Raw genomic sequence first — 17,741 nt, 5'->3', positions numbered from 1 at the left:
TACACTCTTATACAAACACAATAAGAACCAAAGGGCCCAGATTATGGAAAAGGTTCAAGAAAAGATCACCTATAGAAATAAATTTTCAGACTTTTAAACCAAACCACAGATTCAGCCGATTTGAAGGTTTAGGAGCTACAACCAGATGGGCTGATCTAATGTATGCAAAAGAACTTCTCTAAACGCATTAACAAGTGTCAGCTAAGAACAGGAAACTGAAGCAGTTCACACGGCTCACCAAAATCAGACAACAGAAAATGAAAACAAACAACTAGTCTCGATTTCTGCTGCGACATTCACACGGTAGGGTCAGAACACGACGGCACGGATCCTCCTGCCTCGTATGTTCGAGCCGCAGGTTTGATGATGCGGGGGATATTTTCTTGGCACACTTTGAGCTTCTTAGTATCAGCTGAGGATCATTTGACAACCACAGCCTACCTGAGTATTGTTACTGCCCGTCTCCATCTCTTTATGAACACAGCACCTTCCAGCAGAATAACAGGACATGTCACAAACCTCAAAGCATCTCAAACTGTTTTTTGAGCATGAAAGTGAGCTCGCTGCACCCTCCTCAGTCACCAGATCTCAATCCAATAGAGCACCTTTGAGATGTGGTGGAGGGAGATCCACCTCATGGATGTGACGCTGTGATGTCAACATGGACCGAAATCTCAGAGGAATGTCTTCAGCAACTTGTTGAATAAAACTATTCTGACAGTAAAAATGTATATTTATATTGACGTCACTAATATAGAAATACTAAACACATTCTGAATTACTAAAGAAAACAAGGAAGAAGGAAGTCACTTTGTGAATGTCCAGGCTTTCCAGCACGTTGCGCTGGAGCCACAGTGACGCATCATATTTTGGAGTGATTTCAGTTTTAGAGATTCAGGACTTCTCTCACAAGTGTGCAGTGTGAGACATTTTATTTCATTTTGCTGCCACGGACAGTTTCTTTTTGTCTTTAATTAGTAGACGTATGCACAAAATAAATCTAAATCACGTCGGCGAGCTCTGTACCTCACGGGAAAAATAAAGAGTAAACCTCACAGAACAACATTAACCTTAAAGCATTTAGATGGAAAATAAACCGCTAGAGTTTGTTCATCGTGCTTTTCATAAGGATGAGTTTCTTCCTGCCCACTTTCTGCTCCTCATTTCATAAACCAGGTGACAGCATCGCACCAAATACATAATTTTGTTGCAATAAAAAATATACATAAATCTATATTTACATATGCGTTTGATAATAAAAACAACAAAACCTAAAAGTTTATCACTTGGGTGGATCCACGAGCGGCCTGGCTCCTTCGGCCCAGGAACCAGTGGAATAACTTAAAACAGCTGTTTCGTCTCAGGTTTGTGACAGTATTGCAGTTAGATCATGACCAGATGACGTCAGTGGAGGAAAAAGGACGGTGGAGTTACTGCAGTTCATCCTGATGGGAGCACTGAGGCTGCATTTCTTCAAATCCAGTGCATCTCCTGGAATCCTGATCCGAGAGCATTGTGAATAGTTCAGCTGCAGTAAAAGCTTTGATACCCTTGTAGCACACATGGCGATGATGATGATGTATGTAGGTACAGTGTGTATACGTCCACATGTCATCATCCTGAATAAGATCCAGCCTGTGAGCTTCTTGTCACTGATTTCCCCCAAACATCTCATTTGGTGTTTGATGGCCGACGTTAATCAGGAAGGACTTCGACGTACTCAGACTCAGGAGCATCTGAATAAACAGAGCGAAGGTCAAACACACAAACCAAAGAAGATGCTGCGAGACAGAAATAGGACAGAAAAGAACAGAAACGGAGAAAATGTAAGGCGTACTCTCGTAATCATGTTCTTCCTCGGGTACGGTGTCAGGCTGCCTCCATGGCTCACGTTCAGTCCTGCGCGGCCTTTGTTCAGGTGACTTTGAAGGCTGTGCTTGCCGCTCTCTCTGTGGCTGGATCAGCAAGGCCGTCTTCCTTTTGACTGAGTGGCGCAGATGCATGGCCAGACCCTGGTTCTTCCTCTTGTAGTGACGAATCAGATCGTCAATAGTCTTAAAAAATGTCTCATCCAAACCCCCCGCTGTCTGATGAAACAAGAACAGCATAAAGTAAATATAACAAAGATCCATCATCCTCCAAAAATCAGCCGAGTAATCACAGTTACAAGATGAGCTGTTTAAAAATAAAGTGTAAAATATCATCGTTTTATTTAAGCAGCTAGTGCTCTCACATGGTGAGATGACCCTCGAACATTTGTCCAAAAAAACCTTGTTTCTTTGGCTTTTATTTTGAATTTCGGGTTGAGTTTGCGACACTTGGAGTGGGTGTGAAGCAGTTTTTAACAAGGCTTATCTGTTTTTCACGCCTGAAGATTTCCTGTGGCTATCTCCTTTATTTATGAGGCACTACTTTGTGTTTCGAAGGCTTGTAACTTTGAAAACATTTAAAACATTTGTACTATTAAAGCAAATTATTGTCTTTTTTTCTTTTCTTTTTTGTTTGAAAAACATTCAGAACATCAGAAAAAGTGCCAATTTCACCACGTTTTGCTTGAGCACACCAAATATTCAGTTGATAAAGATAAACTGAATATCAGTTTATGGGCCGGGTGGGGTCTACACCAGCTGTGACAGGGCCAGAGGTGGGGTACACTCTGCAGCCAGTGTATTCAACTTATTTCCTTGAAACATCGTTTAAAGAATTTCAAGACTATAAAAACGTTCACTCAACAAATTGTCAGAAGCAGAATGATGGTGCGATAAACGTTGTTGAACTTTATGCGTGTCATGTTCCCAGCACCGCTTCAGTTTAACAGTTTTCTTATTATAATTGTTGTTGTGGCCAAAGCTGACACATACTGAAAGTTATGGTTGGATGATCAGACGATAGACATCACAAGTAGGTTTTGCTGCATCAGGAACTCCTTTAAGGCTTTCAGCACCTAACAGGTAGGAGCTGTTCTGGGAGCACGAGGGAAACCCACACAACTGTGGTTGTTCACTGTTGTGCAACACATGTGAACAAAATAGGGGGAAAAAGTCAGTGTCACTTTTCCACAGCAAACTATGACATCATCAAATGTTTTGCTTTTAAAGAGCGTGAAAAGAGTTCAATGAGAGAACAACGCTCAGTCTTTGGCTACAGTCTTCATGTAGGACCCCTCGCTTTTCATATGACTGTCATTTGTGACTTTTAAAGGGGGTTTCCACTGCACTTCTGAATATTTACTACTTCGTTTGGAACCAACTGAATTTGAAGTTGGACTTTCCCAAACCTCAAGTGTTTATTTGTTTGTTTTTTTATGAGGTTTTCGTCAAAACTTGAAAATACAGTCGATGTAAAAATTAAGGAAATCCTCTTTTAGTACTACGGTTTTATAAGAATAACAAATAATGAATCTAGTTCTTATCTGTTCTTAAAGTTATATAACCTCAGAAGAAGTCCTGTATGATGACTTGTGACATATTGTTACGGCGTGGTGTAATATTGGCAAAGACTAAAACAAAATGCAGAAGTTGTGTTTTTTAAAACTCAGTGCATGCCTTCATCCAGTAGCTTGTTGAACCACCTTTACCAGCAATACTTTGCAATAGTTTTCTGTGTGACTGAGTGCATGAGTCTCTCACATGCTGGTGGAGGAATTTTAGCCCGCTCGTCTTTAGAGTTGCTTCAGTTCTGTGAGGTTTGTGGTTATTCGTTTATGCGCAGCTCTCTTAAGTTCCTCCCACAGCATCTCAGTCGGGTTGCGGTGTGGACTTTGACTGGTCCTTTGCAGCCTGTTTATTCATTTCTTTTTCAGGTCGCTCTTTTGTACATTTGCTGCTGTGCTTGGGATCATTGTCCTGCTGTATGACCCATTTTCAGACCGATGGCCTCATATTTGACCATAGAATACTTTGGTACACAGAGGTGTTCATGGACACTCAGTGACTGTAAGGTGGCTACAAAACAAGCTGAAACAAGCTGAAACAAGCCATATTCCTTCTGTCTTCTTCTAATTGTACTTTCATGAACTTTAATATTTAAAAGGTTACCTGAGCACACACACCTGCAAACATCTCCTTTCATAGAAAACAAATTAATCAAGTGCATTTGTAGATTTACTGATTTTGAGACCAGACTATCTCAAGTCCTGCTAAGACTGTTGAATGAAAAGTCAGCTGGTAACAATAAATTTTTGTCAGTTCCATTCGCAGACATGGCTGTCTCGTAAATTATGCAAATGCACTGAAGCACAAGATTCATTCTAATGGAGAAGTTACATTATTTCAAAAAGACCATAAAAAGGCCAACAACAACAACAACAACAACAACAACTGTTTTCCTTTACTTATTAGCAAAGGAAGTATTGTAGAATAGTGAAATAGATCGTAAAATTACAATAAATATATCTTTAAATATTTAAATCACCCCCTAATAATAGATAATCGTAGGGGGAAAAGTGAAACCTCCAGAAGCCACATCCTGAGACTGAGCCCACGGGCTTACTTTTAAAGTAGAACAGCTCAAGCACGCCGGCAGCAGTTGAATAAATCTGTGGCTTTTATGCTTTTATACACTTATTTTTTTGCGTGTTGTGGAAAAAACTGACTCTGATAAAATGATGCCCTTCAGTGTGGGGTCTAACGAACGTCAGAGGAGTTTCCTGTGGGGAGACTTCACGACAACTGACTTTCCATGATCGAGGTGAAATGTTCATGTACAGTCAGCTGTTTAGCGTTTGTTTTCCATTTTTAAAGGCATGGGAAAGACTCTGAGATAAACAGAAAACGAGCTGAACTTCAACAACGATTAACAGACAGATGGAAACATTTAAAGGAAACATTGGTGACGTTTAAAGCTCCAAACTGATTTTGTGCAGACGCGGTGATGAGACCAAAGTATTTTCCTCTTTTGAATGGAACTCAAAACACAGTGAAAACATGTACAAAATGTAAACATATATAGCATATTAAACTATTATAACTGGTTTTGCCATTAACTTTGTGTTTTCCTTTTCTCAGCAAACAACTTTTTTTTTGAAATCCTGTAAAATAAAGTGCACAGTGAAGGACTGATTTGAGTCTCATTCACTCAGTTGCACTTTTTATCTGTGACTGATTCCTTTGTTTGACTTCACTCATGCTGGTCACACACTGGCCCAGAAGCTTTCACCACAATACTTTGACATACAGACTGGAGGTGCCGGGGACTGAACCACTGACCTTCCTGGTGGGAGCCGCCCGCTCTGAGCCCCAGCCGGCTCCTCAGGGATTACTAATAGCGCCTCTGTTTTTTTAACATGACGTATTTTCTTTCTCGCTATAGTTTGTGGTGAGATGTTTGATAAGCAAAACACGATCTGTTTAACACTTTGTTAGCAGCTGGCTAGCAGCATTGCGCTGTTTACCACTATCGTCTCGCCCTGTGTTTGTGGTGGACGCTGGTACAGGTTTCAGCCGCCTGGCAATTTGATGAAATGCTGAGAAATGAATTCATGGACTTTTTAATGATGTTTTTCAGTTTGAGGAGTAAAACTAGAAGATCATTTCACATAGATTTAAACATTTTTAAATGTAATAATTATATATACCTCTTTGATAAGAAATAAGATTCAAATTGTAGGAATGTTTGGCTGATGCAGCTCCACAGTTTTAACCGGTATGCACGAGGTAAGAAACACGTGTTGCCATCGTCGTTTTATCTATGAAGAGTAAAACATACTTTAACTGGATTTAGAACAGATTCTGCTAAAATACAGACAGAATTTTCTCCCTTATTTTTTTGGTGAAATAAATTTTGGAGTCCATCAGCCTCTATTTTTTTTTATCTTTCTTTCTTTCTCGCACTTTTAATATCTGTCTTTTTCATATTATTTTGTTTTTGTGGCGTCGTGAGTTTGTTCCTCTGACATGTCGCGTGTGTTTTTGGGTTTCTGTCCGTGAACCAAATACAAATTATTTGAAGACAACATCTTGATAACATCTTATCACTTTCTCAACATCTTGAGAAAATGATAAGAACATTTTTTTCCGAAATAGAATGACGGCTAACTGAGCAAATAATTATTTGATTATTTGATTATTTTGATATTTCTGATTAATCAGAACGCTTCTGATCATGAAAATAATTTCTGCTGGCTCTGGGAGGAGCTTGGACTTGTCCTGCTCGTAGAATAGAAATATGAAAGCTTAGGTGCAGGATAGCACTTTGAGCTCTTTATAATGGTTGTAAATTTGCTTCTTTGCGTCCTCTGGTGTTGATGGCAAACTGTCCTGCTGGGGTGAGTTGTTGGGTTGTTTACCAGCTGTGGTTTTATCTGTTTAAAACTGAAACCTGCTGAAATACTCAAATTTAAAAAAAATCAGTAAAATATATGAAACTTGTGTGGTTGTGTTTTGTTGGTACTGACGTTGTCTGTAATTTTGTGTAACTGTGCGATTGTTCTTTATGTAAACTTCGTACAGTTCTGCCTCCCTTCACTCGTCTTTTGAGTGCAACTCATTTACCAAGAAACAGACAAAACAAAGGATAAAGATGGCTCACAGCGACAGAATAATGTTAACCTTGACAGTCACATCTTCACAGCTCTACCATTTAAAACATCTACGCTCTCAGAACTACTCGGCTTGCTCGGAGAGGGTCATTTCGTTTAGGGGTTTTCTCTGTTCACCTGACACTACAAAGGACCCTGCTCTGGGATTATTCGAGGAACTGTGGTTAATTTTTCTGAGGACGCTTTAACGTCTGAGTTTCAACAAACGCTTACTGGAGAAAAAATACGAGTTTCTTATTAAAATTGTTCCCCAAAGATGTGCCACCAAACATCAGTTTTATGTTCTGCTTCAGTTTTTAATAATTTGTTTCATGTTAGTTATTTGAAATACAATCTAAATGAATTTATATTATATTACATCCACGCTCCATATTTGGAAGTCAGAGCGTGGAAGAGGAGAGCTTTCTCAGATGTTCTCAGACATAAGATAAGGTCTCAGTAGCTCCGACTAATGACCAGGAGCTTGTGCCTGTAACTGGCTTTACTAGAAACAGCAAAGATCGACAGGAAAGCAGAGGGGAAGACATGCAGCACTTAAACCCGGGTTGGCCACTTGCTCATCCGACTGTGCTAAGCCGGCGCCGAGACCTGTTTTTGAGTTTTGCTAATTTTATGATAGCAAACAGCTTGACTGACATGTCATTATTGTTTATTTTAGTCTAAAATATTACATATTCAAAAAGAAATATTTTCTATGTACTATAGATCACATATGCAAATATGTTTAAATATACATACACTACATGGACTAATCCTCAATTAATTTTTGAATTGAGGTTTGAATTGAGGCTCTCAAAGCCACAGGCATGTAAAAATCGCAATCCTTAAGGAAATCAAGCACCTAGCCAATCAGTCGGTCTTTAGAAACGCCACTGAATTCGAGTGTGGTGCTATAATAGGATGAGACTGTTGCAACAATTCAGTCGGTGACATTTCTTCCTTTCCACAGTTAGCTTTAGCTGGTGTTATTGCGAGGCCGAAGCATTTGGAAACCACAGAAACCCAAACACGAAGTAAAGCATCATGTGGAGTTCCAGCACAGGCTCGCTGAGGGCTGCATCACGCAGAAGAGTCACCAGCGCTTTGCTGTCTCAATAACTACAGAGCTGCAAACCTCATCTGGCATCAACATCGGCACACAAACTGCAGCAGGCAGCTTCGTGGCACAGGTGTCAACTTTGTTGGGGCCTGTGTTCACAGGTGCACACCTTTGAGGACAATGATAACAGGGCATCGCTATTGCTCATTTGGTTGAGCTAGTGACTCATATGACCTACTGCAGGTGCCGCACAAGCAGGTGCCTGGGTTTGAGCCTGCCCCAGACCATTTCCTGCACATCATCACTCTCTCCCTGCCTTCCTGTCGACTCTTTGTGCTTTCCTATCAAAAAAGGCTAAAATGCATAAAACAATAATGAGGATGAGGCGTCCAAATAAACTTTACACCACACAAAGTGATTCCTTAAAGAACGCTTGGCAGGAGGCGGCCCCTCGAAGAACATTTTTGAATAGAAAAGACTCTTCTGCTTCTAAGAGTAAATATTTTACCGCTTGATTTAAAATCCTGCAGCGTGAAAGAGCATTTAGAGTCTCAGTTTACTGCAAACACAGAACAAGGAATAATTCTGAATTCAAGGACCTGGCTGCAGCTGCAAATGTTTCTGCATGTGGTCATTTGTGTGTGTGTTCTTTTACCAGGAGGGTGTAGTATCCATTGTGTGACTGCAGCAGTCTGTAGGTGTACACCACCTTCTGTTTACTGAAAGAAAAGGAGATTTATGCTGCTGTTAGAGGACCACAGAAGAAGTAAGGTTAAGGAAAAAACTGTTTATTTAGACGTGTGTAAAAAACCTTTTATGCAACAAAATTCTGACTTTGTTTGTTCACACAAAATAAAAGAGGAAGAAGAACACATGGTCACATGACTCAATTTTCTCATAGTTTGAATCTTCTTATCAGTAATAAGCAGCTTCCTTAACAACTACACAAACAGAAAACGTTGGCAGTGCACAAAAAAAGTTATGCAAATTTTAATGTACTTTTTACTTGTATGTAAACACTACGTGCAGGTCATGGAAAAAAGATGCAGAAGCAGCAACGAGCTAGAGTGGAACCTTACTTGACCACAGCTGATATTGTGGTATTTGTGTAGGTGTACACTTCCTAGAGTAATAATACCCACGCAAAAACGTTCTTATCGTGATTTTTATTATAGAGTATAATCTGCTTAGATCAACGGAACATCTTTTGCCTCTAATATAATTCATAGAATTGCTAAATGCTCCCTGCTGTCAACACAGCAGAGGTTAGGAAAAACCTGCATGCACACTGCTGCATCAGCAAAAAGATCTGGTTACGTTTTTCCATTATTGCTTTTATTCAACGGCCTTTCTTAACAAAGCTCATTAAAACTAAATTACCTGGTTTATTATATTAAAATACTCTCTTCCCCCTTTGACGCTCGCTACAGAGGATTTTAGGTCACTATATTCACCTCATTCCTCACTGCCCAAACGCTTCACATCCTTATGAGGTTTTCAGAGACTGAAGGAGAGCGAGGTTTGAATTTGATTTGAGGGAGCACTTTTATTTGTTTAGTCCTCCCAAACCAAAGTCACATTAGAGTCCTCTTTTCCTCATCGCGCTCTTCTCAGAATTAAAGCGATTTAACTTAAAAAGTCTCCTATCGATCATGAATCTGCAGACAGAACCACCAGGAGGATGGTTACAAGGTTAGCCTACCTGACAACCTGCTATGAATGATACCATATTCTATATTAGGCTTCATATTCCATTGATACCATAGAGTGTCTTTACCTATGAAGCTGTTAAAAGAAAGAAGTTTTGATAAAGGTAAGTCTGGTGTATGGAGCCTGACTCCGTGGTGCAGAGTACTTACTAGACACAAAGACACATGGCTCCCTGGATGGTCTCGCTGTCTCGGATCAGGTAAGCTCCATCCTTGTTCTTCTTTCCCAGCAAATCCTCACACTCCTTCTTAGTCATGGCGCCATGGTAGCACGCAGGCAGAGCTGCTGCCATGGTGAAGAGAAGCCAGCAGACAACCGACTGACATGAACAAGCCAAAACACCTCTCAGCAACTTCTGCTTTCTCAAAACAGGCTCATTTCCAAGAACTGTCTGAGAACTCACTGTCTGAGTTCCCTCGGAGAGCGAGCAGGGGCCATAAAAGAGCTCAGTCCAGGTTCCTGGTGGGAAACGACGGGATGAAGGAGGTGAGCAGAGAGAGGTCGGTGCGCAGCGCTTGGAGGCACTGAGCAGAATGAGAAGAGAGAAGAAAGCCGCTCACACTAAAGCAGTTTCACAGGAAGTGTGTAACGTGTGTGCGAACACGAGCGAGAGAGGAGAGAGAAAGTAACATCAGTGATATAACCAGCACACATGTGCAGGTATGTGCAGGATAGAACTGACTAATGTTTTTAGTTAAAGCAGAAGAATCAGAGAGAGGTGAGAACAGGAAGTCAAAGAAAGATTTTGCTGATCGGTAAGCAGACAATGTGTAAAGTCTGGTTACAAGCTTAGAAGAATGAATTACAAACTCATTTATATTATACTTTACATTCTAACGGTGTCTTAGAGCGCCATTACTGTAAAACTATTAAAACAAACATTTTTGATAAAGGCAGGTCTGCCTCAGGATTCAGAGCAGAATCTGTCTAAGACATTTTACTGTCAAAACGGATTTGCAGGCTTTCTGGTTTTTATTTATTTTATTTTTTAACCGACTCTCGTCAGTTATCACAAATATTTAATTGCCCTCGTAGCTTAACAGTCACAGATCGGGGGGTCACGGACCAACCTGCAGGCCTGTGTGGCTGAGAGCTCATTGTTACAAAGTCATGTGGTAGATCAGGTCAGCACAGAGCAAGTATCTTTTTGTTTGTTCAATTTATCAGAATCAGAATACTTTATTAATCCCGAAGGAAATTACAGAATTATAGTTTCATCCATCCTGCTGCTTCTCCGTCTTCTGCAGGTGGAGGCCAGAGTAGCGGCGGGGTGGTGGTAGAGGCAGTCGGTAAGGTGCTGACCCTACTGTCGGTCGTCACCTTCCCCATTTCAGCCTGGATGTGTGTAAAGGTAAGAGAAGGGAAACCGCTCAGACTCAGGCTCTCGTTTCTGTAAATGAACTGTACTGAGAGGAAATCATGAGTCATCAGAGAGCAGAGCTAAAATATTAGCTGATAGAACATTTGTTTTATTTATTAAACAAAAATATGAAGTTCATTCATTGTGCAATAAATGTCGTTGTTTTGGGTGGGAGAGTTGGGGTTTGCATATTAAGTTCTAGAAACACTGAGTAAAAAAAGTGAATAAAAAAAGATTTTTATTGCAGCTTTTGGGCGTTTTTTTATACAAACTTTGGGGGGAAACTATTTCTAGTCTTAAAAATTAAATGTTATTGTATTTCTCTAAGATAAAACTTAAAAACAAACAGGTATAAAAGCTTTTAAGTTCAAAGCCATATTTAGTCTGCTTAAAATACTAGATGGTCGCAGTGTCAGAGAGCAGCAAACCAACATGGGGGTTGCTGGCTTGAGCTTCTGTTTGTGTAGATGCTGCTAAACCGTCTCTGAGAGAAACCAGCAGAATAAAGCGCTAACCTTTTAACACACACACTTAACCCAGTCTGTACGAGGAAGCGGTGTGATGGTTTCTACAGGCAGAAGAGCCGCACACTTCTTCTCTGTGAGAGCAGCACAGCAAGAGGCCAGCTTTCCAAAACCTGAGCAAAAAACTGCAGTTTTGTTGTGTGTGTTAAAACGCTTGTCATAAATGCAATACTGTGCAAAAGTCATGAGCCACTTCACTTTCAGTAAAATTCATTGAAACGCGCAAACATGTGACAAACAAAACAAAACTTTGTACAATTCTAATGAGCTTGAAAGTCAATATATGGTATGAGCACACTCATTCTTCAACACAGCCTGAACTCTCTGAGGCAGCTTTCTGGTCATTTCTTTAAGAAGTCTTCAGGAATAGTTCTCCAGATATGCGGATACGCTTTTACTGCATTGGAAGTGTGTTTGGGATCATTGCAATGCTGAAGTGGACTTCCCTGTGTCCATAATTCCATCACTTCTGACTAGATAACAAACTCCGCTGCTTTGAAATGCAGCCTTAGATCATGACAGAGCAGAAGAGCACACAGGAGCTCTGCCAGAGAGGACGTTACAGAGGAGGTTAAAGAAGTCTAAGAGAGCAATATAGTTTGCATAGGCAACAGTATGGGTCTTATTTGTGTAGGAGGATGGACCGCGATTGGGTCTGTGGGCGGTTGGTGGCAAACCAAGACTTAGTGAGAGCAGCAGGCAGAGAGTAGGCCGCCTGTTGATCAGGTGACAGGATCTTTTGACTAGTTACTGAAATCACGTGATGAAGTGGACAAGCTTGGTTTTGAGTTTCCAAGAGCGCTGCTGCAGGTAACTCGGAGAGATGAGGAGAGATGGCGTTACTACAAACAGGAGATTGCAAACAACAGTCACCACAGGTGGCCCAATGCTCACCATAACGCCAACAATGATCTGGCAAAGAACTGCTGTAACCTCCATCTGTGTTGAAACCAGGGCAGAAGAAAGGAACTGTGGGGAAGTTACTCCAAGAGGAGCAAGCCAGGAGTGTGGAGAATTATTGCTCAAGAGCACTTTAAAAAGTCTGGCTCCTTCTAAGCAAAACATAAAGACATCGGGGGAGATTTAAATGTAATGCTGTTACAGATAAAAAAAAGAAAGATAAAAATAATTATCAGAATATAAACTCTCTCCAAAGCATTGACTACATATGGAGGTTATTTTCATGCTGCTCATTCAACCTTGTTCTTTCATAAAATTACACGAGCATTATAAAGAACATCATAAAAGAAGAACACACTATATCCAGCAGCAGGCTCTCTGCAGCCCTGCAGACCACATGAGTAAGCATCAGTTACATTTAATATATTCACCAGAGTTTAAAGTTGGTGTGTTTCCTCCACCCTCTGTGCAGACTTTATGCACGTCAGCACGGTGAGCGGTGGCAGACTGAAGGCGGGCTGTAGGCCCACCTCATCCAATGTTAGAAACTGTCCTCCTGTTTTCTCTGCTGCTTTTTCCACTAGTGCAACACAAGCAGTAATTCTTCTTTCTTTACTTTTAGTTGGCTTTCTAATCACTAATGATTACTCAGGAGAGAGAGTCTGCTCCGAACTTCTCAAATGTGAGGATTTCTTTTGGTTTTCTGTCGTTGTTAATTCAATAACTTTGAGATGAGAAACCAAAAGTTCTTTAATTCTGGAAACCAACTAAAATCAGATGCAAAGCAAATAAATAAATGAAACTGTTTAGTTAACTGACATTAAAATTAAAATAATCTCGTATAGGCTCCTTCTTTTGCCTCGATGAACATAATTTGTTTTGTCATGTTTCTAGTATGTGTTTAGTGTTTTTAGCTGCTGAATCCCAATCTTCTGGATAAATAGAGTAAATTATCTGTAATTTAGAAGCCAGTCCTGCTTCATCAGGTGACTTTCACAGATGTGAAATGGAAACTTTCAGTCATCACTGCACAAAAACACTGTGAATGCACCCTCAGCTCTGTAGGATTCATCTTTGAATGTGTGAGTGTTTTGTGTTATGTTGATGAGCAGGTTGTAGTTGCTGTCGCCTTCAGACTGGGCCGGGCTGTTGAAGGACGAGCCAAAGGACCCGGTACCAGACGTTACTCTCTCTCTTCTGACCTGTAGCAACAAGACTTCAGCTTCTGTTTCATCGTTATGGGTGTAAATGTGCAGCGTTGGCTATGACGGAGTGGAAGGAAAAGCACGCTTTACTCTGAAATTACAGCTGAGATTCAGAACTATTAGAATAAATACAGGATCGCGCATCAAACAGAGTAACGTTAAAGTGGTTCTGTCATGATTGATGCTGAAGTAATGATTAAAAATACCTTATTACACACATTATTATGTTAGGTATAAAGTGCAAATACTCGTACTACACGAGACTTTAAATATCACCACTAAGTTAACTTAAACTATTTTTATTTGTACTGCACGCTGCCTCAGTGTTTTTCTTTTGGTCTTTTCAAGTTTTCACATTTGTGTGTTACCATGCAAAGAAGCACAACTAATAAAAATGGGGTCTTCTCGCCTTTCTGACGCTCTGCAGGTCTGGTCTGGTTCATCCCCTGGTTGGACGCCATCCAGACAGTAGACCTGCGCACCATGTTCTTTAATATCTGGCCACAAGAGGTCAGCAGCATCCTGTGATCACTGAAAGCTGGCACGCACTGACCGTTATTCCCATATAAGGATCACATCTGTGTCCACCTGGCCTGCTCAGAATCAGCTGCTTTTCTTTCACAATAACAGTCTGAAGTTATTTGTTTCTGCACACTGATGTTTCCTCACCTCTCCCTGCCTTCTGCTGTCACCAGGTCTTGACTGTGGATGCAGTGCTGTTGTGTTTTTCTCCCTTCATGTGGGTGATGCATGTTGTAAACGGCCCCCAGGCCATGTTCTTGTTGGCCCAGACGGTTCCTGGTGCAGCTTTCACATTAATCCAGACTTGGGACCGGATGGATCTTCTGATACATCGATGCTGGGTTTGTATTTCCTCCTGGTTTGTTGCACTTTGCACCTCATATCATCACAAAGGTGTGCAGCTGAGTTTGGGGTGATTTCAGGAAGAGTTCACCTGCGAGTGCCATCTTTATTTTTCTTAAGTTTTCTGCTGTCAGGTATGAGAAACATATGTTTTGTAAATACAACCTGCTGTGCCTGATTTGTCCTGCAGATGGCGCTGTGCCTCGAATTCAAATCGTGGGGAGTTCAGATGGAGCGGGTGGAGTTCAAAGCCCTGACACCCCCTGTTGATCTGCAGCGCTGCATGGCTTCAGAAGCCGTATCACAAACACATGGAGACATCTATCCTTATATACATATACAGCCTCACTGAGGCTAATTTAACAGAAATACACAAAGTATACAGACATGAAGTTCAGATACACACCTGTGTGACGAATTAAAGGAAAAGCTATTATCACCTTCAGTGTACCCTGAACCTTAAAGTTGAAAAAAAAGAAGTTAAAATTTGTTCTTTATATTAACTGGTTTGTTTTAATGTTTTTAAAGTAAAACAAAAGCATTTTAATGATTTTTTTTCTTCTACATTTTCTTTTATGTTCACATTTTTGTGCGTATTTTTAAAAAAAATCCCGTCTCGCCCCTGCAGGGTTGTCTTTATCCTTCAAGCTCGGGTCCTCTATCAGAGGCCTGGGAGCTCGAGGGTCCTGTACAGTATCTTAGCTGTTCCCAGGACTGCGCTCTTTCGGACAGAGATCTCAGATGTTGTTCCCGGGATCTGCTGGAGCCACTCGCCGAGCTTGGGGGTCACTGCATCGAGCGCTCCAATTACCTCTGGGTCACCCTCCACATCCTCTCGAGCTCTTCTCTGAGCCCTTGGTACTTTTCCAGCTTCTCGTGTTCCTTCTTGCTGATGTTGCTGTCATTCAGTATCACTACATCGATCACTACGGCCGTCTTCTTCTGTTTGTCTACTACCACTATGTTCGGTTGGTTAGCCACCACCATTTTGTCCGTCTGTATCTGGAAGTCCCACAGGATCTTAGCTCGGTCATTCTCCACCACCCTTGGGGGCATCTCCCATTTTGACCTCGGGACTTCCAGGTTATACTCGGCACAGATGTTCCTGTACACTATGCCGGCCACTTGGTTGTGGCGTTCCATGTATGCCTTGCCTGCTAGCATCTTGCACCCTGCTGTTATGTGCTGGATTGTCTCTGGGGCATCTTTACACAGCCTGCACCTGGGGTCTTGCCTGGTGTGATAGACCTCAGCCTCTATGGATCTTGTACTTGGAGCTTGTTCTTGTGCTGCCATGATTAGTGCCTCTGTGCTGTCTTTCAGTCCAGCTTTGTCCAGCCACTGGTAGGATTTCTGGATATCAGCCACCTCCTCTATCTGCCGGTGGTACATACCGTGCAGGGCCTGTCCTTCCATAATGGCGCCTCCTCTTTCTTGGGTTTCTGTTGCCTGAGGACACTGAGCACGTGGTTAGTTGGGGCCATCCTTCTGATGTACTCGTGGATGTTCGTTGTCTCATCCTGGACTGTGGTGCTGACACTCACCAGTCCCCGGCCCCCTTCCTTCCTCTTAGTGTACAGCCTCAGGGTGCTGGACTTGGGGTGAAACCCTCCATGCACGGTCAGGAGCTTTCTTGTCTTTATGTCAGTGGCTTCTATCTCCTCCTTTGGCCAGCCTATTACCCCAGCAGGGTACCTGATCACGGGCAGGGCGTACGTGTTGATGACCCGGATCTTGTTCTTACCGTTCAGCTGACTCCTCAGGACTTGCCTGACTCTCTGCAGGTACTTGGCGGTTGCAGCTTTGCAAGTAGCTTCTTCCGATGTGCCTGTGGGATTCCCAGGTACTTGTAGCCATCCTCAATGTCTGTAGAGCTGCATCCACATCATCTAGCAGATCCTCAGAGGATATTTCACTTGTAACCAGCTACAGAGGGTCCAGGTTTCAAGCTTTGCCGTGATCCTATCTTTCAGGTCAGTTCCTCTTGCACTCAATGATCCTTCTTCATTCTTCTTCGTTACAAGCATGTTTTATTTAGTTTTACTTTATTATTTAGATTTTTTATTTATTGGTGTTATAAAATCTTACATATATCAGGTTTAATAGTTTTACTGTTTCCATTTAAAATGACATTCACCTTTTCAGGCTCTTTGAAGCACACATGTAAATTTTTTTGGTTTTATTGTGATCTGCAATTTAAACAAGTTGTACTAATAAAGTTACAATAATATGTCCTGTGATCTTAACATGTCTGTACCTGCCCGTTCTTTCTGTTTGAGGTGATTGCAGCCAATGGGGAATTGTCAGTATCCCACGCTTTGGTGAAGGCGGCGTCGACATGTGAAGGAAACACGGTGGCGTTACAGCTGAGATTCCTGCGGTCACTGCTGTCCATGAAGAGCAGCGCGCGGTCCGTCGCGGTCTTCCCCGTCCCTACAGAACTCCCGGATGTCGCCGTTTCCTCGCTGCCTCAGCTCCTCACAAACATCAAAACTCTGCAGCTACTTTCTGGAAAAATAAAAAAGTTTACGTTTAAACCAGAATGTGAAAGTGTCACAATACGGCTGTGTGCAGGCAAAAGTAGGACCCAAACGCAAACTCACAGAGACAAAAGGTAAACTCAAAAAACACAGCTTTATTGCTGGCGTGGAGTGGGACACAAAAAACAATACAAAATAAACTAAACTGGGAAAACTAAAGCACAAGGAGCCACAGGGAAAAATCACACAGCTATGATGGAGGACGCAACACTGACAAAGAGAAACATGGGGCTTAAATACACTGAGGGATAACGAGGGGGAATGAGCCACAGGAGGAGAGCACAGCTGAGAGTACACTGAAAAAAATATGTTGTTGGATTTACTTAATTCAATGGTGGACATTTGTTGCACACAGATGTTTTGCTTTGGCAGCAACTTAAACAATTGAGTTAAATTAACACAATTTATTCATGTTCAATAAACCTGTGCAATTTGTGTTGATAAAATGTGACTTAAACATGTTTTGATGAAGTAATTTGAGCTCTTGGAATATTTTAATCCTTCACAATTTTTTCACTTTATCCCAACACCATTCAATAACTTTTACCCAATACTACTTGGTCACTTAAATGCTACATGTTATCTTCAAATTACATTTTGCTATTATATTCTAGTATCAAATACACAATTTTCAAATGGAGGCCTTATAACAGATTGTATTGTTCTCTTCCAAGATGGTTGCTGGCATCCACCAGTAACCTTTCAAAACAAAATGTCTAATTTCACTGCAGTAGGTAAAGAATTAAACTGACATTACTCCTCCACTGAATCTATATAAATCAACAGTTAAATAATGTCAGTTCTTCCGTGTTCTCTGGAATCAATCACAGTAAAGAAATTAGACTGTTTCTTTTGAAAAATGTTGGGAAAGAACAAATCAAAACATTCTATTTAAGGCCTCTGACGTCAAGATTCAGTTAAACAACAATTATAACTAAACAATTTGAGGTAATGTTAGTTTCCATTAACATTAAATTAGGTTACTGAATTGGCAAACACCTTCCTATTAACATTACCCATTTTACCCCAATAACTAAAGAAATTAGCACTTGCAGGTCAAA

The 17,741-nt window shown here is 41.2% G+C and overlaps 1 protein-coding gene across 5 annotated transcripts; it reads right to left on the bottom strand.

Annotated features, from left to right (window-relative positions):
- Positions 1-915: 915 nt before the first annotated feature.
- LOC309713970 (uncharacterized protein) lies at positions 916-16,946 on the bottom strand. Of its 5 annotated transcripts, XM_082545982.1 has the most exons (7): positions 16,744-16,946; positions 16,398-16,648; positions 9,691-9,811; positions 9,437-9,606; positions 8,233-8,296; positions 1,838-2,087; positions 916-1,736 (listed from the first exon to the last, which is right to left on the bottom strand). In XM_082545982.1, exons 2-7 carry the CDS (start codon positions 16,478-16,480, stop codon positions 1,696-1,698), a joined length of 729 nt encoding a protein of 242 aa, XP_082402108.1. In that variant the 5' UTR covers positions 16,481-16,648; positions 16,744-16,946; the 3' UTR covers positions 916-1,695. The 5 variants fall into 5 exon arrangements, with proteins under 5 accessions (XP_082402108.1, XP_082402104.1, XP_082402107.1 ...); XM_082545978.1 differs by having other exon boundaries at positions 9,437-9,811; XM_082545981.1 differs by lacking the exon at positions 16,744-16,946 and adding an exon at positions 10,490-10,622 and having other exon boundaries at positions 9,437-9,811; positions 16,398-16,486.
- Between the last annotated feature and the right edge of the window lie 795 nt (positions 16,947-17,741).

Source organism: Aulonocara stuartgranti (genome assembly GCF_965226115.1).
Source record: "Aulonocara stuartgranti genome assembly, chromosome: 9".
Taxonomy (NCBI): Eukaryota; Metazoa; Chordata; class Actinopteri; order Cichliformes; family Cichlidae; genus Aulonocara; species Aulonocara stuartgranti.
The sequence above is the reverse complement of the archived record's forward strand: the minus strand, read 5'-3'. Positions and strand labels throughout refer to the sequence as shown.